Source organism: Nematolebias whitei, chromosome 2 (genome assembly GCF_014905685.2).
Source record: "Nematolebias whitei isolate Nwh7 chromosome 2, NemWhi1, whole genome shotgun sequence".
Taxonomy (NCBI): Eukaryota; Metazoa; Chordata; class Actinopteri; order Cyprinodontiformes; family Rivulidae; genus Nematolebias; species Nematolebias whitei.
The window spans coordinates 54,910,775-54,931,695 of record NC_056499.1 but is presented as its reverse complement, the minus strand read 5'-3'; the positions used below and the strand labels follow the sequence as shown (position 1 = coordinate 54,931,695).

Sequence of the window (20,921 nt, the reverse complement as noted above, 5' to 3'; positions counted from 1 at the left end):
CCCCCCCCCCCCCCCCCCACACACACACACACACTTACATCTGTCCCAATGAGGTCCTCTTTGTTCTCGACAATCCCCCATGGTGCAATGCCAATAGCCCAGACTTTCCCTCTGGACTTAGACGAATGGTCTTTGAGAGCATCTCCAACATGGCGGATAACTCCTAAAACACCACAAAGGGAGACAGTGTCAGAGAAATATAATCCAGTTTGTACTAGAAATCCATGATAATCTGACATCCATCAATATACCAGGGGGAAATGTGCCATCTCAACCAGGCTTTCTCTACTCTACCAAGGCATGAGTACACAATCATATACAACCCAATTTCTAAGAGGCTGAGACATTTTCTAATATGCAAATATAAGCAGAATGCAATGATTTGCAAATCTCACAAAGCCATATTTTATTCACAATGAAACGTAGAACAACATGTCAAATATTTAAACTAAGAATGGTAGCATTTTCAGAAAATAAGGTGACTTAAAACTTTTGGTATTGTAAAAAATGGAATAGGGACAACAATATGAATACGAAAGAAAATGCATTTTGTAACCAATTTTGTTATTGGTAACAGGTCATTAAAAGGACTGGGTTTTAAATTAATATTTTAAGAGAGGTTCAATCTCTAAGAAGTAATGATGGGAAGGAGGTTTGCCAGACTGTAAATGGACTGCACTTATATAGTGCCTTTCTATCTTATTTCAAGATACTCAAAGTGCTTTACATTACAATCTGTGCCTCATTTACCCATTCATACAGCACTCTACTAGATCTCTACAAAGATAATTGAACAAATCATTCTAAAGAGACTAATCAGAGCTTTATCACATTCAAACACTGATGGGACACACATCGGAGGCTATGAGGGGTTCAGTGTCTTGCCCAGGGAGACTTCGGCATGTGACTGCTGGTGGATTTGAACCCCCAACTCTCGCATTGGAGGACGACTGCTCTAACCACTCAGCCACAGCCGCCCTCTGAAAAACTCAATATCTCTATGTTTTAAGTAAGGTCCTAATACAATAATCAGCCAAGTTTTGTGTCCTAGGCTGTGACCAATGACAAGCCCAGCAGACATCTGATGTCACGTGCTGCAGCCACACAGGCCAACACAATGAGCTCCAACATGTCCCAAAATTAGTCCCTCTCCAGGTCCAAATTTTTCTTTATTTTTTTTGTTTACAAACTCCTAAACTAGATCCAGATCTGTTAAACTTATGAGTCTTGCCATTGGGCATAGTGATGTGTAGTGTAGTCAGGTACCAGAGGCAGAATTTAGCCTTAGTACAGATACAGACCTTCTCCTTCACGAGGTTTTTTGTATGTATAGACATGCTCCAGCATGCTGTAGAATAGTATTCCTTGTCTGAAAAAGTGTAACTCTAATGACCATCAGTCATGGCAGCTCTCCCTCCTTTGGCTTAGCATATAGCATCTCTATCCAAGCCAGGTTTCTGCATTAAACTGTATTTAAAAAGAGTGAATCAATTTCCAAATAATGTTCTCACTGGAAACTAAGAGTTCAAAGTGCCAATCACACGTGCCAGTTAAAGCTCCGTCATGTAAAGAAGTCATATGTGAACACAATCCAGAAATGTTGCCATCGTCTTTGGATCAAAGTTAATTTAAAATGGACTGAGGCAAAGTAGAGAACTGTTCTTTGGTCAGACAGATCAAAATTTACAAGTTCATTTTGGAAACCACAGATGTTCCCTCCTTTGAACTAAAGAGGAGGAAGACCATCCAGTCTGTTATCAGCACAGAGTTAAAAAGACTGCTTCACTGATGAAATAGGGGTATATCTGGTTCTTTGGCATGAACCATCAGTGCATCTATATAAAGGTATTAAGACAAGATACACTACCATTTGGACAATGTCTTTTTCAGGAAAGGTCTTGCATTCCATAAGACAGCAGGGCCAAGATGGTGTAGAGGCAGGGCAGCTGACTCGGGACCCAAAAGTCCCAGGTTCGATCCCCAGTCATTGCACATCTCTTAGTGTCTCTGAGCAGGACACCCTTTCCCCAAAAGCTCCCCAGGCACCCTCAATAGCTGCCCACTGCACCATCTGGTGGCGGATGGGTTAAATGCAAAGATCCAATTTCATCATTGTATGGGAACATACAATGATGACAATACATAACTTATTATTATTATTATTATTATAACAGTGTTAAACCTCATCCTGCATCCATTACAACAGCATGGCTTCACAATAGAAGAGTCCTGGTGCCGAACTGACCTGCCTGCAGTTAAGAACTTTCAACATTGGGAAACATCTGATGCATCATGCAACGAAAAAATAACACTAAAAAATCTCATAAGGAAGACTCAGAACTGTTAGATGCCTGGAGCCCTTGTTTCTGTGAAAATGTTCATAGAGGATAGAAAGGAGCAGCAGCCACCACCACCTTAAAATTGTCAGTAAGTGATTATACAGTATTATCCATCCACCCATCTATCCATTCATTATATTTACCCATTTCTTTCTTTTTGGGTCGTAGGGGGTCACTGGTGTCCATATCTAGCTGTCAGTGTGCGAGAGACAGGGGACACCCTGGACAGGCCTCCAGTCCATCACAAGGACACATGGAGACAAATGAGACCAACAACCATTCATTCTATCACCTAGAGACAGTTTAGAGTTACCAATCAGTCTAACATGCATGTTTTTGGTCTGTGGGAGGAAACCGGAGTGCCTGGAGAAAACCCACGCAGCATGGAGAGAACATGCAAACTCCACCCAGAAGGTCAGTGGCTGTGATTTGATCCGGCGACCTTCTCGCTGAGAGGTGGCAGCTCTACCAACTGAGCCACTGTGCCTCCTAATAATGTATTATTAGCTGTTAAATCTGTATATATGAGTGAATATTATTTTAGTTAATCTTACTTGGTTGCATGATGAACTTGCTGTTTCTTTTTGACAGTGTGACTTCCCTTTTTTAATCCTTGTATGATGCTGCTGGAATTTTAATTTCTCTGAAGAAATCTTCCTGAGGGATCCATAAAGATCTAATCTAATCTAATCTAATCTAATCTAATCTAATCTAATCTGATCTGATCTGATCTAATCTAATAAGAATGGGAGAACATTCCCTTCACAAACTCCCCCGACTGGTCTCCTCATCTCCCACTGTTTTCAGACTGTTAGTAAAAGGGGAGTTTTCACAGAGGAAACGGACGAGACATCTGTTTGAGACAGCTTGTTGCTATCAAAATCCAAAATATCGTGTTTTCCCTAAAATTAGTACATTTCTTAGTTTAAACAAGTGATATATTTACAATATTATTTTGTGAATAAAATAGGAGAAATGCAAATAGTTGCATTCTTTTTTTATATACAGTACGGTGCATTTAATAAAAGATCCCAACAATTTTTGAATTGGAGTTAGAGATCAAATTATTTTTTTATTTTTAGCTTTATGGCCAAAGTTTCATTTTGATGGCCCAGGAAAACCTCATGAAAAACAGCACAGCCTACTCATGTCCAAATACAGACAGCTCACACAATTACACACAACAAGACTGAGTCAAGATGTATGAAGTGCAACATGCAGAACAAATTAAAGACATGTCTTGAGAAGTCCTGCAATATGTGTGTGTGTGTGTGCGTGCGTGCGCGTGTAGGTGTGTGTGTGGCGTTCAGAGAAAGAGATGAACCGAAGTGCAGACAGACACAGGGAACTCAGGGATAAAATAAAAATAACTATTCATTTTGAGTGAAAGGACAAAAGCAAAAGTTGTTGTGGCAGCAAACACAACAATTAAGGAGCATGGAGGAACTAAACATGAAAGCTGGGAAGCACAATCCACAAACAAGGAGGAAACAGAGACACTGAATTTAAAGAGACTAATGAGACACGATGGTGAACACCTGCGGTGATTGGGATTGGGAACAAGTGACTCAGGAGCTGACAATAGGGGATAAATACTGGGGAAGGCAAACAGATGATACAAGAAAACAAAGATCTCAAGACACAAACAGATTCTCACAGTGTGTGAACAAATTCAATTCAGTTTATGTATATAGCACCAAGTCACAACAGAATTCATCTCAGGGCACTGAACAAAAACATTCAAATATAAAAGTAACAATTTAATATTATTTATCTATTAATTTAATTTATTTATTTATTTAACTTATTTTGCTTTCTTCAGCTTGTCATATTTATTTTGTGATTGTGTAGTGAACTAAGCCTCAGGTCAAATCTTGCCCTGAGGGCCTTCCTGGGACAAGAACTGTCATTTCATTGATTTGAGTCCAGAAACACAAAATTAAGTTAATCCAGAGATTTTCTAAGTGTGTCCTGCACTGATCAATTGAAAGAACACTCTCTTTTTATTATCATTACTATTTTACAAATGTCTTGATAATCAAAGTGTGTTTAGTTCAAACCATTTTAAATGTTGAAGTGAACTACTCATTTTAAATCAACTGTGAAACAGTATTAATGATTTTTAATCCTCATTCAAAGTAGAAATCAAGTTAAATGTTTGTTACAAGAGTAATTATGCATTTTGATTTTCTGTCTGAAATGAGGTTGTAAGTCGGTCCAAGGTCGGAGACAAACGCAAACAAGTTTGTTGGAACGAACTGTCATGTTTTTAAATCCTCTCTGACATAAATAGAGAAGCTGGCACCTGTTTCCTCCCAACTCGCCTAAACATTTCTCTTGTCTGTCTCAAAAACATTTTCTGTCTGTTCCAAAACATTTTTTCTGTTTTTCTGACTTCTAGTGACCTCTTACGTCACAAAAACACACCCCTGATTAGCTATTTCAGCCAATCAAGACTTCCCAAATGAACCGGAAACAGAACTCTTTAAATGTCGACACTTCCTAGTTCCAGCCAGCGCGGTGGGAGAGCAGTTCAGTTCGGAGAGCAGAACCGAACAGGAAAGGTGCTGGAGAGAACAGGAGGTTCCAGACATGATCCGAAGTTCTTCCGAGTCTTGTGGGAATTATGCAATCTTCCACATCTGAGTGGAACTCTGACGGACTCACAACTCATGTGAGCCCACCCGGGAGGTGAACGTGTGTCGAACGAAGTACCGTCACTACTCCGGACGTTTCCCAACCATCCTACGGAGACGCTGGAAATGGTAGCGTTAAATAGAACTCCGTACCAGCTGATTCATCTTCAGAGAGGTAACGAGTCGATTTCCTACTGAAGCGTACCGAGATGAAACTGGGTTCGAATGGAGAGTGCCGTTCTTATACAGACACATTTTCCTTCACACACATTTTCTCTCCACTTAACTCCTTCATTCCCCATCTTTAAACTCTTCTATCTTGCCAGTAATTAATCCAGATATTTTCAGAAATGTCTGTTGTAGAGCTTGAACAAGGATACCATGGCCGTATGGTTTCCTAGTTGTGAAGCTAATTAATTAAGCTGTTATTGTAATAAATTTTGCCAAATTAATGTAAATGTTTGATGTTAAACTTTGATTCTGTTAATAAATGACCGCATTCATTTGATGGGTCAAAGAAAATTAACGTCTCACTTCACATTTAATTATTCAATGCACGATATTATTCAGTCCAGAAAAATGAAAGAATCCGTTTAATTTATGAATATATCACAGATATATGTTCATCTACAATTGTAATGGCCTTTTCCATAGCTCCTCTTCAGCATGACTCGATTCAGTTCAGTATGCTTATGATCCTTTTTCCACTGTCACTTTTTTGTGAAACCAGCACCTTTTTTAGTCCCTTCTTCTCAAGGCTACCAAGCGAGCTGAGCCAGTACCAAAACATGACGTCAGAACACTGTCGGTCACTGATTGATCAGGGGGCGAAATCACTAGAGGAGTTTGAGAATTTTTCAAAACCCTCGATCCACCATTTGCAATTACCTGTGCTTGAACTCAAGGAGCAACTGCACCTATTTTTAAGCTTTTAAAAACAATAATGACGACACCGTGGTCTAATGCTGAAGTGCAGACGTTTTTTTTTGTGCTTTGTGGCCGATGACAAAATTCAGAGCGAGCTAGATAGAGCTCCACCGGTCTCCCCAGTCCTCTCCACTAGAGCCTTGGATACCCCTCTGGCCGTGCAGGGTTTCATCTCCCCGGCTCCGAGCTCTACCGGTCACCGCGGAAGATCCTCCGTGCTGCCGACTTGGGGCTTGGGCTCTGGGTTGGCCTCATATGCTCTGCATGCTCTGAGCTCTACTGGTCACCGCGGAGGATCATACGAGCTGCTGACTCGCAGAAGGACGTTGCCCGGGCCTCGGCCTCAAGTGATCATGAAGGCCAAACCCTGATCCTGGCAGACGGGCGAACCAGGACTGTCAGGATTTTCAGGCAAGACAGAAACAAACCCAGTAGTTGCAGGCAGAAACTCAGCAGGTAGAAAAAATAAATACTTTAATAATAAAAAATTAAAGAGCTGACGTGGCAGCATAAACTTACAACGGGAGATAATCAGGACAGGACCAAAACAGACTCATGACAGGACAAGGCAATACCTAACGATGACGTGACAACGAACAAGACTAACTGACAGACTATATACACAGACAATAATGGAAGTGATTACAAACAGCTGGCATGAGACAAGGGTGAAATTAATTGGATAAATGATGAGACACACAAGGGAGTACAGACAAAGAAGGCCCACAGGACCAGGCAGGTGGACTGGATGGGACTTAGAGCCTGGGTGGGTCTTGGAAACTGGATGAGGCATAGACCCAGGAGCGAAGACGTCAGGCAGACCAGGAATGAAGACCTCAGGCGAGCCATGGGCGATGACCTCAGGCGAGCCAGGAACTTCTGCGGTCAGGTCAGGATCTTATGTGGTCGGATCAAGATCTTCTGTGGTCGGGTCAGGAGCGAAGACCTCAAATGGACCAGGGGCGAAGACCTCAGACGGACTGGAGACAAAGACCTCAGGCGGACCAGGAATGAAGACCTCAGATGGACCAGGGGCGAAGACCTCAGATGGACCGGAGATGAAGACTTCAGACGGACGAGGAGCGAGGACCTCACACGGACCAGGAGCGAGGACTTCACACGGACTGGGAGCGAGGACCTCAGCAGACTGGTCGGTGGCATGGAGCTCAGCAGACGGGTCGTCGGTGGCTGCAGGTTCAGGTACCACTGCAGGTTCTGAATCTTCTGCTACTGTTTCTGGATTCTGAGCAAGTTCAGAGTCCTCTGCTGCAGACTCTGGGCTGGCTGCTGCAGGCTCTGGGCTGGCTGCTGCAGACTCTGGGCTGGCTGTTGCAGACTGAGTGTGGGCTGCAGGCTGAGTGCTGGCTGCATGCTGAGTGTAGGTTCCAGGCAGAGTGCGGGCTGCAGGCTGAGTGTAGGCTGCAGGCTGAGTGCTGGCTGCAGGCTGAGTGTGGGCTGCAGGCTGAGTGCTGGTTGCAGGCTGAGTGCTGGTTGCAGGCTGAGTGCTGGTTGCAGGCTGAGTGCTGGCTGCTGGCTGGGTGCAGGTTGTGGAGATACTGCAGATTGTGGAGGGACTGCAGATTGTGGAGGGACTGCTGGTTGTGGAGGGACTGCAGGTTGTGGAGGGACTACAAGTGCTGGGCTGGCTGTAGGTACTGGAGGAACTGCAGGTGCTGGACGGACAGAAGCTGATGCTGGGACAGGACTGACCAGGTTGTGGGCTGGCTGCAGGTTCTTGGGCCTCGACAGGTTCTGGGGCAGAGGCTGGATCTGGAACTATGGAGTGTGTTTTCATGGTCCTTATTTCAATCAACAGTTGATAATATGTAGGGATACGAGTGAGACCGGGTTGAGACAGTATCAGTTTCTCGGCGAGGGTGAGTACAAGGTCAAGGCAGTCTGGATTGTTTTTGGCTGAGGAGAGGAGATTTGTAACATCTGGTTTATTTGGGTGATGTCACTGGGTTCTAGAAGAGGTGGGTTGGTTCCAGTGGTAGGAGTGGCTCTACGCGGGGATAAGGTGTCGAGTTCTGCCCTCACCGGACACCTGGGAGGTGAGGCGGTGGGACCCATCCCCACGGAGACGCTGGGACTGGGTTCAGGAGGCTCAGTCTTACCAGACCAAGCAGGAGAGGCGCGGAGTGGCGGTGAGGTGCCGGAACTGCTTCCGGGAGACTCGGCTCCACCTAGCTGAGTCGGATCTGTCGGTGGTACCATAACGGGCACTGTGGATCGCTTCCGGGTCCGGTTTCTGCCACTTCGGTGGCGACAATGAGGATGAGGGGCAGGAATGGAACAGAGCTCGTCCTCCGGCTCTGCGTCCTCCCCCGGCGTCCATCGTGAGTAGCCGAGCGGTTCAGGAGACGACGCGGAAACAAGCCTGGAGGTCAGGTGATCTCCTCAGAGCTGGGATCTTCTCTTTTCCTTGAGGACCAGGAGGGGAGAAGGCAGGATCTCTACCTCTCGGCTGAAGTGTCCTCAAGTCTGGGCAGGTTCGTTATGAAACCCCGCTGCACCGGATTACAGGCTCCCCCATCTGTGGTTCGTGCTTTCAGGTGAGCGATTCTGAGGAGAACCCTGCCCACTGGGTTCTAGTGTGGTCGCGTCGTACTGTCAGGGTTTTCAGGCAGGACAGAAACGAACCCAGTAGTTGCAGGCAGGTACTCAGACTCAGCAGATAGAAAAAATAAATACTTTAATAATATTAATAATAATAAATTAAAGAGTTGACAGGGCAGCATAAACTTACAACGGGAGATAATCAGGTCGGGACCAAAATGGACTCAGGATAGGACAAGGCAATACCTAACGATGACGCGACAACGAACAAGACTAACCGACAGACTATATACACAGACAATAATGGACGTGATTACAAACAGCTGGCATGAGACAAGGGTGTAATTAATTGGATAAATGAAGAGACACACAAGGGAGTACAGACAAGGAAGGCCCACAGATGGCGCCATCCTTACATGGACGGGTCTGGGATGGAGGATGGAAACAATTTTTAAAAACATTTTATGTATAATTTTTGCATTTTTTTATTTTTTTTATTCAGTCAAGATTAAAAATAAATAAACAGTGCCGGCTTTATCATGAAATCCTGTTTTCACTTTAATGCTTATTAAATAATCTGTTAAAGTTAACTGGGCTAAAAATTCATAAAAAGACAATATTATTGTCTCTCAGTAATATTTCCCTCAAACATGTTTAAAGAAGAGAAACAGCCTTTAGTTCAACTTTACTCTAACCCACAGATTCAAATCACAAAACAAGAACTTTAAAGCAAAGCTAAAAATAAAAAATATATATCTGTGAACAAGAAACAAAACCAGTTATCTATTTTTTTCATTTACCTTTTATTTATACAGGTAGTTTCATTGAGTCACGAGAACTCATTTTCAAGAGAGACCTGTTTAGGGAGCAGATGGTGGGGGTTAAGGGCCTTGCTCAGGGGCCCAGAGTGGGGCGAAGGAGGGTGGATGCAGGTGTGGGTGTTTCACCTTTTCTACCAACATTTTGATGTTGACGGTACCGGGAGTTGAACCCGCAACTTTCCAATCACAGACCCATCTTCTCTAACCTCTGCACCACCACTCCCCTTTAGTTGAACAATAAAAGTACACAATGAGTGCAAATACATGAAATTATGAAGAAAGGTATACAATTTTAAATATAGATGGTTTTTGTAGAATCTGGTTCATCAGAGATTTAATGGAGAAATAAAGTTCATTAAAAGTTTATTAGCAGGATATACTGTATATGTATGTATATATATATATATATATATATATATATATATATACATATATATATATATATATATATATATATATATATATCGTTTAATTTGATCAATAATCTGTGTTCTTTTTAATTTAGCAGAAACTTCAAAATAAATTCTCCCCCTGTACTGAAACCTGGTTCAGCGTCTCACTGCCACCACCAGCTGGTGAGGCATGTGACGTCAATTTGAACCACGCCCACTAGAACCAGTACTGAAAGCATAATGGAAACACAACTTATACGGTACCGAGCCAAGTCGAGCTGTGCTGTACCGGTACTAAAGGTACCAGTGGAAAGAATGCATATAGCATAACCTGTCATGGTTTAAACATTTGCCTTAAATATGGGGAAAATTGAGTGTGCTACCTGTACTGACACCCCCTGTGAAGATCCAGGCTCCGGTGGTGACGGCAGCTTTGATCAGACCCTTACCGAAGACCTGCTTTAGTTTGGGAGGCAGGTCAAAGTTCTGCAGGCCTCCGTGGACAGAGATGAGCAGCGTCGGGAGCTCCAGCTGCCACTCCTTCACCATTAGATGGAGCAGGGTGTCTGGCTTGGAGTCATAGGAGACTCTGATATACTGCAAGAAAGGACATGGAGTGAGACATCCTCTACAAATGTCCTAAAAGAACAAGTCTCCACTCTGGTACCATGGCCTTGTTGACATGTCCTCCACCCTGGAACTCCAGGACTCCGTAGGCATCAGTAGGAGATGTCTGGGTGTGTTTGAGGGGGCTCCATCTCTCTACAGGTTGGACCTCCAGCTGAACCAGTGGGGCCCCTTCCTCTTTGACCCCTGGAGGGATTGCAGTATGCTGTGTCACCAGCTGTCCACAACTGCACCTGATGAACAGGAGCGGGGGTGGGGGGTTACCCAGTTAGAATCATTTTACTGAGAAATGAAACAGTCAGTGGAGGCTTCATAGTGTTGTGCTTCTTATCAGAAAAACAAAATGGCATTTTAAAATTTAACTCTTCCAAATAAAACAACTCAAGTAGTGGATTTAGTTTATGTCTTCATATAACTGCTGAGGAACCGAGGTGGACACTAATGTTTGTGTCCCTGTCTGCACGTGTCTGTCCGTTTGCAGAATATCTCATGAACGACAGATTTTAATGAAACCCAGAAAGTAAGAATTGAATGTACATCTACAACTGATTATTCTTTGGATTCATCTTGACCAGTTAAGTGATAAAACACAAAAATAACTTTAATTCAGGTCATTTTCACACCAGATAGTCTGGTAGACTCGGTTCGGTTCGGGACCAATATTCGTGACCTTTTGTTACATTTGAGCTGGTGCGTTTGCATTCACACTGCACTGTGCAGTCGAGTCAACCTGTTGAACCAACCTATTCCCCCGCTCGCCTGTGGGGGCGCTGCACCAAGAACTACTGAAAGAAACAACACAAAAACCTCTGAAGACACTTCTTCTTCTTCTTCTTCTGGAAATAAAAACAAAAACGAAGTGGCATCAAGTTTTAGCAGTTTTAGGAGTTATACTTTGTCATTTTTCAAAAATGGACTTAGCATGAACAGAAGATGAGACAGAGGACCATGGAGAATATTGTTTTTCCACACAGGGAAGCTGACTTTTCCATATAAGGTAAGAGAAATGCGTGTTTGTTTGTCCTGCGGAGCGGGGCCCGGTCTGATTACATTCACACTGTACTCGAACTGCGTTGGAGTTCGCTTCTACCGGACCGAGACCTAGGTTTTAGCCCGGTCCAGAGTTCGCCTTTTTGTTCCGTGACAGAGTTCGATGGCGCGTTCACACCTCCCTACATGAACCGGACTTTCTAGGAAAACGAGCTAGAGTTCGATTAAAGCGGACAAAACAGGTTGTTGACTAGCTGTGGCAGCCATCTTGGTTTCTCTGTAAAGTTAACAAGTTATAAAAGTACCATAAATGATTTTCTTCTGAAAGTTTCATTAAAGTCTGTCCAATTGTTCATGAGATATTTTTCTGCCAGGCGAACAGTTGATCCTCAAGTTTAACACAAGAATCTTGTGCACTGAGTAGAACATGTGTTGTGTATGACTCGTCACTACAAACAAACCAAATCTCACCATAATCTGTGTAGTTTAGACTGTAGTGGCCATTTTGTTTGGGTTGGTTCCGTACATTCAATGATTATTCTCTAAGTCCCTTCCATTGGATTCTATAAATCCCGACACACCACAGTACAGCTGTTCTGTGCTGTCATTTTCTCTAAATGTTTTTTTTTGGCTCTCTGACATAGTCAAAGGTTGTTCGAGAAATAATCAGTGTCAGTCTGAACTGATGCAGGGTGTGTTGAACAGGTGTGTGTTTACCTGCTGGCGTCTTTGCTGGGAATAATCTGGATACATTCTCTCCTCAGGAAGGTTCTCTCGATCCACGCTCTGTGAAGCTGAAAGATGAAACATCAGCAAGAGTCAGAGCTGCAGCTTCTAATCCAGATAACTACAACCTGAGTTTGGACACAAAGTCTATTTCTAACAGGATTAATTAGCTAAAAGGATTAAGATCAAGGTTCATGCAAACACTAGTGTAGAAATCTATCTATACTATATCTATATCTATCCGTTTATTAAATCACTTTTACACAGAGTTCTATGTTTTTTTTAAAGCACAAATGGCAGCAGCAGCGGTTAGCTGTAACACTTCTTTGTAGCCAGGGGAACATATTGTATAATCTTTTGTGGCCTACATGCATTATGCCATTCCGGTCATGCATTTATAGTAAATGGACTGTACTTATATAGCGCCTTTCTATCTGATCAAGATACTCAATGCGCTTTGCACTACAATCTCTGTCCTCATTTACCCATTCATTCATGCTTGAGAGGGAGGTTTATATTTCTTCTGGTCAACAGTTTGTTGAAAAGTTGTTTTTATCAGTGGGAATATGTTTAAAACATGTTAGTTAATACCATTTTTATGCTCAACAGCTGTAATAATTAATTGAAAATAGTGAATAAAAGGACAGCACGGTGGCGCAACTGGTAGAGCTGCTGCCTCTCAGCGAGCAGGTCCCTGGTTCAAACCCCGGTCCAGGGGCCTCTCTGGGTAGAGTTTGCATGTTCTCTCCATGCATGCGTGGGTTTTCTCCGGGTACTCCGGTTTCCTCCCACAGACTAAAAACATGCATGTTAGGCTGATTGGTGGCGGCAGTGCGGGAGGATATCGCCGTTGGATCTTTGTTCCTGTGAGGACCGATCTGCTGCCGTGGTTCTTGGAGCGTCTGGAACTGCGGGATCTGGTCTCCAAGAGTCCGACTTACGGCGTCTGCTGGTCTGTGGTGGTGGAGGGCGGCTCTGGGCTAACAAATTGTCGGACAGCTGCCATCGGGCAGGTGGAAGTGAGTAAATTATGGCCAAATCCAAAGTAAAAAAACATGATTTCCTGGAACCAAGCTCAGACGATATTGAGGAGATAAAAAAATCCTTGAACTTCATGAGTGCTGAACTCGCAAATTTAACATCCCAGCAGAAACTTCTGATTGGGTTGTTTGAGGAAGTGAAACAATTAAAACTACAAATAAATCTCAAGGATAAAAAAATAATGGAACTTGAAGAAAAATTAGATGACTTGGAACAGATTTCAAGACAAGACAATCTTCTTATAACTGGATTAGAGATAAAACGTACATATGCAAGCACTACTTCTGGGAAGGAAACTACTGAAGATTCATCTCCACAGGAGCAACTAACATTAGAAGAGCGGGTGATCTCCTTTTTGCAAGATAAGAAGATCGACATACATCATGAAGACATCTCTTTGTGTCACACCCTGCCCAGCAAAATTGATAAGTCTAAACCGGTTATTGTTTTGAAATTCATTAGCAGGAAATTAAGAAATAAGGTAATAATGCAGGCAAAAAAACTCAAGGGAACAAAAGTGTATATAAATGAACATTTAACAAAAAGAAATGGAAATCTGGCACGTGAAGCACGGTTATTAAAAAAACAAAACAAAGTATTTTCTACATGGACAAGAAATGGAAAAGTATGGATAAAAGTTCAAGATGGATCGCAAGCAAAAATAATAAAAGACATGAAGGATCTTGACAAACTCAGATAAATCTAGATGACAAATAAACATAGATAATGAGATATATTAAACACAAAATTCATAAAAAAAAGTCTGATGAATAAATACACTGAATTACAATGACGTATGATGAATCAGAATTCAATGTTGAAGATGAGATTGACAGAAATGTTTTTCCATTTAGAAATGAAAGTATATATTATAATGATGATCAGTTTAATGATATAAACACAACTAACGAAGATCTTTCTATTGTGCATTTAAATTGTAGAAGCTTAAATGTAAACATATCAAACATTTCAGATTATTTAAAAGGATTAAATAAGACTTTCAAAATAATAACATTATCTGAGACATGGTTAAATGAAGGAAATATAAATAATGCTTTTATTGAAGGGTATGAATTACATCATATGAACAGAAAAAACAAAAGAGGTGGAGGTGTGGCTATATTTATAAACCATGAAATAAAATGCAAATTGATTAGCGAAATGTCAATAATTGTGGAAAATATGTTGGAAATGATAACAATAGAAATAATAAAAAATAATGGAAAGAACATCATAATAAGTTGTGTATATCGATCTCCATCCTCAAATATTGAGTTATTCACTGATAAAATATTGGAGTTGCTAGAAAAGAGAAGAAATAAAAAAGTTTTTTTATGTGGAGATTTCAATATTGACTTGGGAAACATCACTGATTCAAAAAACATAAGTACATTCATAAATTCAATGTATAGTTTAAATTTTTGTCCGTTAATATCAAATCCTACAAGAATCACAAATCAAAGTGCTACAATAATTGATAATATTTTTACAAATGTGACAGAGGGTGATGTGCTGAGTGGTATTTTGAAGGCAGATCTCAGTGATCATTTACCAGTTTTCACTATTTATAAGAATGATGATGATATAGTTAAAACAATTATAAGAAAGAACAAAATAATAAACACTTCAAAAAAAGCATTGAACAAATTAAAAGATGAGTTGGATAAACAAAAATGGGATGATGTATATGTAGATGATGTGAACAAATCATATGATGAATTTATGACGATTCTAGAGGTCTTGTACAAAAAAAATTGTATGCTAAAAAATGATGTACAGAAAGATACAGTGGATCAACCATGGATGACAAAAGGATTGAGAAATGCTTGTAAAAAAAAAGAATCATCTGTATTCGTGTTTCTTGAAATTGAAAACTCAAAAGGCTGAAGAAAAATATAAAAAGTACAAAAACAAATTAGTTGGGATCGTAAGGAAACACAAGAGGGAATACTATAGTAAATCACTACATGAATGTAGTGGTGATATGCGTACAACTTGGAGAGTAATAAATAATGATTTGAAAACACATAAAATGAGAACGAGACTTTCACAAAATTTTGTAGAGAATGATGTGGAAATCCATGACGATGATGAAATTGTTAATGGATTTAATAATTATTTTGTTAATGTTGGGTCTAGCCTTGCAGCTATGATTCCTAATGTGGAAAAAAATGTAAGTTATTTAAGTAATGGTTGCGTTAACAGTATGTTTTTGGGTAGAACAGATGAGGAGGAAATAGTGAAGGTTGTCAATAGACTTGCTAACAAAAGATCAAATGATTGTGAAGATATGGATATGGTGGTGGTAAAGGAAATAATAAGTCATGTCATTGAACCATTTACGTATATTTGTAATCTATCATTCTCAAAAGGTATATTCCCAGACAGAATGAAAATAGCTAAAGTAGTTCCTCTTTTTAAAAATGGTGACAAACGTGTATTTAGTAATTATAGGCCTATATCCTTATTGCCACAATTCTCTAAAATTCTCAAAAAATTGTTTATGACCAGATTAGATACATTTCTTGAAAAAAATAATATTTTAAGTAATAGTCAATATGGTTTTAGATCAAATTGTTCAACATCCTTAGCTCTTATGGAGTTGATTGAACAAATTATTACAGCAATTGATAAAAAACAACATTGTATAAGTATATTCGTGGATTTAAAAAAGGCATTTGACACTATTGATCACACCATTCTGCTTGATAAATTAAATCAGTATGGTGTTAGAGATCTTGCTTTACAGTGGATAAGCAGTTATTTGAGGGATAGAAAGCAGTTTGTTCAGATGGATGATGTAAGATCTAGTTTATGCAGAACTTTATGTGGAGTACCACAAGGTTCAGTACTTGGACCTAAATTGTTTATTTTATATGTAAATGATTTAATTGAAGTATCTGACATCCTCAAATGTGTTTTATTTGCTGACGATACAACGTTTTTCTGTTTGGGTAAAAATATGGAACAGATGTTTGAGTTGATAAACAAAGAGATTGTTAAAATACAAGATTGGTTTAAATTAAACAAGTTATCATTAAATGTTGATAAAACTAATTTTATGATAGTTAGTAAAAAAAAAAAGATAACTTTGGTGTCATGAACTAGAGGCCGGATCGCAAACAACAACAACACCCACTGAGAGGGTTAAAAGATTTATTGTGAAATAAAGTAAAACTCTGGAGTAGGTCCGGTTCTGGGCTGGTTCCGATCTTCTGATTGGTAGTTCGAGATTGGGTAGTGTTGTAGTGGCGGGGTGCCAGTAGAAGTAGAACTGATGTAAAGGTCCACTGGAACGGAGTCCAACAGGCTTGCAACTAAAAGATAAAGGTTAGTAGATGCAGGGGGAAAGAGACTAATTGGGGAAATGAATCTGTGGGAATCAGATTCAGGGGTAAGGATAAGTCCGTGATACAGAATGAGCTTGACCTTTAATCCGTGATCCAAAAAACAGTCAGAGGGGAAAGGCAGAGTTCATACCGTGAAGTCAGTTGTTCAGCAGAAGTATCCAGTACGTGATCCAAAAAGAGAGTCAAAAAACAAGAGCATGAGTCGGTACCTGATCAGATGAGCAAAAGCAGACGAGGGCTGAGGCAAAAGCGTGGTCGTGGTCAAGGCAAGGGTCATGAACGTGATGAGTCAATCAATGGAATGCTGGAAAGTCTACTGCTGATGAGACAGGATAGAGAATCTGGCCCAGACTGAGAGGAATGAGTGAGCTTAAGTACTGACTGGACCAGGTGGTGGAGCTGTGGGATAATGAGCGGTGACAGGTGACATGAGTTGAGTGATTACTGAGTGTGCAGCATGACAGAGGAGCTGACAGAGAGCAGAGCTATGACAGAACCCCCCCCTCAAGGTCCGGCTCCTGAAGGACCACCAGGCTGGAGAGGGTTCAGTCGATGAAAGTCTCTAATGAGGGTTTTGTCCAGAATATTGCGTGAGGGCACCCAGGAACGTTCCTCCAGGCCGTACCCCTGCCAGTCTACCAGATACTGGAGTCCTCTCCCCCACCTTCTGGAACGAAGAAGGCGTCGGACCGTGTAGGCTGGGCTCCCCTGAATGAGTCGGGCGGGTGGTGGGAGGTCGGTGGTGGGTCGAAAACGTGGCAGGACAAATGGCTTGAGTCTTGAGACATGAAACGTTGGATGAATGCGCATGGACCTGGGTAACTGTAAGCGAACAGAGACAGGATTGATTATTTTGGTAATCAGAAAAGGACCAATGAAACGTGGTGCTAGTTTCTTAGATTCCACACGGAGAGGAAGGTCCTTGGTGGAGAGCCACGCTTTCTGGCCCACCTTGTACAATGGTTGAGGCGTTCTCCTGCGGTTAGCCCCCCGAACGTACCTTTTGGTGGCCAAAATTAGGGCTCTCCTGGCTTTTCTCCAGACTCGCTGGCAACGTAAAATTGCGAGTCGTGCAGAGGGAACCCGAGCTTCTCTCCCCTGGACTGAAAAAACAGGGGGTTGGAATCCATAGACAACATGAAAGGGTGAAATACCTGATGTAGAGGATGGAAGAGAGTTGATTGCTTGTTCAATCCAAGGGAGGTTGGACGTCCATTTCCTCGGGTCCCCCTCGCAGAGGAGCCGAAGCTTGGTCTCCACCTCCTGGTTGGTACGCTCAGATTGTCCATCCGTTTGGGGATGAAAACCTGACGAGAGGCTGACCGAGATCCCTCGCAGGTTGCAAAACTCCCTCCAGAACTTGGAAATGAATTGGGGACCTCGGTCAGACACAATGTTCTGGGGGAGCCCATGGAGCCTGAAAACCTCCTTGGCCATGATAACGCTGAGCTCCTTGGAAGAAGGTAACTTGGGGAGAGGAACCAGGTGGACCATTTTAGAAAAACGGTCCACAATGGTCAATAACACTGAATTACCCTCAGAAGGGGGTAATCCAGTCACAAAGTCCATAGCAATATGTGACCATGGGCGTGAAGGAATTGGCAGGGGTCGTAGCAGCCCGGCAGGTGGGCGATTGGAAGACTTGGCATGATTGCATTCGGGACATGACTTGACAAAGTGCTTGGTGTCCTCCGTAAGCGTAGCCCACCAGAATCGGGCGCGAATGAGTTGGAGGGTCTTGGTGATTCCTGGGTGACAGAACAACTTTGATGAATGGCATAATTCAAGAACCTCTTTTACCTTTTGATTGGGGACAAACAGGCGCCCCCTAGGACAGGTGGGTGGACGTGGCTCGGAGAGTTGGACTTGTTGGAGATCGAGTTCTAATTGAGTCAAAGAAAGACGTACGGTCTCAGGCAGGATGAACTCGACCTCTTCTGAGGGCCCTTCCTTGACCTCAAAGACCCGGGACAGGGCATCCGGCTTGGCATTCTTGGGCCCGGGTCTGTAAGAGAGGGTGAAACTGAACCGAGAGAAAAACATAGCCCACCTGGCCTGACGGGGATTGAGTCTCTTTGCTGTGCGAAGGTACTCCAGGTTTTTATGGTCGGTCCATACCAAAAAGGACTTCTTCGCACCTTCCAGCCAGTGCCTCCATTCCTCCAGGGCCATCTTGACTGCCAAAAGCTCACGGTCTCCCACGTCGTAGTTTCTCTCAGCGGGGGAGAGTGCCCTGGAGAAGTAAGCACAGGGGTGGATCTTACCATCTGTGCTGCGCTGACTGAGGATGGCGCCCACCCCGGTGCTGGATGCATCGACCTCCACAATGAATTGTTTCTCGGGGTCTGGAGAGTGCAAGATTGGAGCAGAGGAAAACAATGTTTTGAGCTTCTGGAATGATTGGTTGGCAACGGAGTCCCAGATGAACTTGGTCTTAGATGAGGTGAGAAAATGAAGAGGAGCTGCAACTGAACTGTAGTTCTTAATGAACCTATAAAAATTTGCAAAACCGAGAAACCTTTGCAGCTGTTTACGATCCTTGGGCTTAGGCCAATCCACCACCGCTGATACCTTCCCGGGTTCCATGGATACTTGACCTGGAGAAATGTTGAACCCAAGGAATGAGGTGGACACTTGGTGGAAAGCACACTTCTCTGCCTTGACAAACAAGTTGTTCTGTAAAAGGCGGGTTAAGACAGCTCTGACATGGCGACGGTGAGAAATGCTATCTTGTGAAAAGATAAGTATGTCATCAAGGTAAACAAAAGCGTAAATGTTAATCATGTCACGAAGGACATCATTAACCAGGGCTTGGAAAACGGCAGGAGCGTTGGTGAGGCCGAATGGCATAACAAGATATTCATAATGGCCATCTGCGGTATTAAAAGCCGTCTTCCATTCATCTCCCCGCCGTATCCTGACCAAATGGTAAGCGTTGCGAAGATCCAGTTTGGTGAATATCTTAGCATTTTGGATTATATCAAAAGCAGAGTTCATGAGGGGCAGAGGATACTTGTTCTTTATGGTTATTTTGTTAAGTTCTCTATAGTCAATGCATGGACGAAGTGACCCATCTTTCTTCCCTACAAAGAAAAAACCTGCACCAGCGGAGGATGCTCAAGGTCTAATGATACCAGCTTGGAGGGACTCTGTTATATATTTCCTCATGGACTCTTGCTCGGGACCAGACAAAGAATATAATCTACCCCGAGGGGGGGTAGAACCTGGGATCAGGTCAATACCACAATCGTATGGACGATGTGGCGGAAGGGACGTAGCTTTTGATTTATTAAAGACCTCTTTCAAATCATGGTACTCTTTAGGTACCTGACTTAGATTAGGATAGGTCTCCTCATTGGCTGTGACAAGGGCTGGTGAACTGGGTTGGCTCTGAATACATGTAGAATAACACTCATTAGCCCATCCTACAATCTCTTGGTTCCTCCAATCGATTTGGGGGTTGTGTTTGCGTAACCAAGTGGAACCTAAAACCACTGGGAGTTGGGGTGAATCAATAACAATGAATCTGATCAGTTCCGAATGGTTGTTGGCCGACACCATGGTGACTGGAACAGTTTCAAGACTAGATTGACTTAAAGGATGACCATCTAAAGCGAGGACCTTATGGTTGTTAGGTGATGGAACAATGGTCAGATCTATGGATTTGGCAAAGGTTTTATCAATGAATTCCGTGTCGGCCCCTGAATCAATAAAAGCTGAGACGATGACGGGTTGACCACCCTTTATTATGAACTTGACCTTGGACTTGGACATGATAGGTGGAGAGGACTTGATCTTATGACTAAGACTCAACAGGAGCCTCTCTTCTCCTGCCGAGCCTGGTCTTTTACTGGACAATGATGACAATCATGACCGCCTTGACCACAATAAAAACAGAGATGGTACCTCCTCCGACGTTCTCGTTCCTGGGTGGTCAGACGACTTCTTCCTAGTTGCATGGGTTCCGTAGCATACAGAGGATCCTGAGGGCTCTTGGTTTGTTCCGTTTTAGGTTCATGATCCACAAGGTGATGTCTGGTTCTGGACATGGCTGTGGCCTTGCCTCGACTCTGTTCACGGTCACGCAGGCGAAGGTCAACACGGGTGGCCACCTCCTCCAGCTGGCGTAGGGATGAGGGATAGTCCATTGTTGCCAGCACATCCTTAACATCTTCATTAAGCCCCCTGAAGAAGGCGTCAGTGAGTGCGTGTTCATCCCAATGACTGTCTGCTGAAACAGAGTGAAAGTGAATGATGTATTTGGTTACAGAATCCTTGCCTTGTTTAATATCAAAAATTCTTCGGGCTGCCTCTCTCTCAGGGAGGATGGGGTCAAAAACCCGACACAACTCTTTGGAAAATTCAGAAAAATTACGACATACCACGCCACCTTTTAACCATTCAGAAGTGCCCCACGTCTTGGCTCTTCCAGCGAGAAGTGAGACAGCATAAGCTACTTTAGCATGCTCAGTGGGAAAACATGAAGGTTGCAATTGAAATTGAATGTCACACT

The 20,921-nt window shown here is 42.6% G+C and overlaps 1 protein-coding gene across 1 annotated transcript in view; it reads right to left on the bottom strand.

Annotated features, from left to right (window-relative positions):
- LOC119427314 (transient receptor potential cation channel subfamily M member 1) overlaps positions 1-12,514 on the bottom strand; it is a 20,409-nt gene extending 7,895 nt beyond the window's left edge. Inside the window, exons 1-5 of the mRNA XM_037694904.1 lie at positions 12,503-12,514; positions 12,009-12,085; positions 10,342-10,534; positions 10,058-10,271; positions 39-163 (exon numbers count right to left, since the gene is read on the bottom strand). Coding sequence (XP_037550832.1) covers positions 39-163; positions 10,058-10,271; positions 10,342-10,534; positions 12,009-12,085; positions 12,503-12,514 — 621 coding nt within the window. The remainder of the gene's footprint in view (positions 1-38; positions 164-10,057; positions 10,272-10,341; positions 10,535-12,008; positions 12,086-12,502) is intronic.
- Between the last annotated feature and the right edge of the window lie 8,407 nt (positions 12,515-20,921).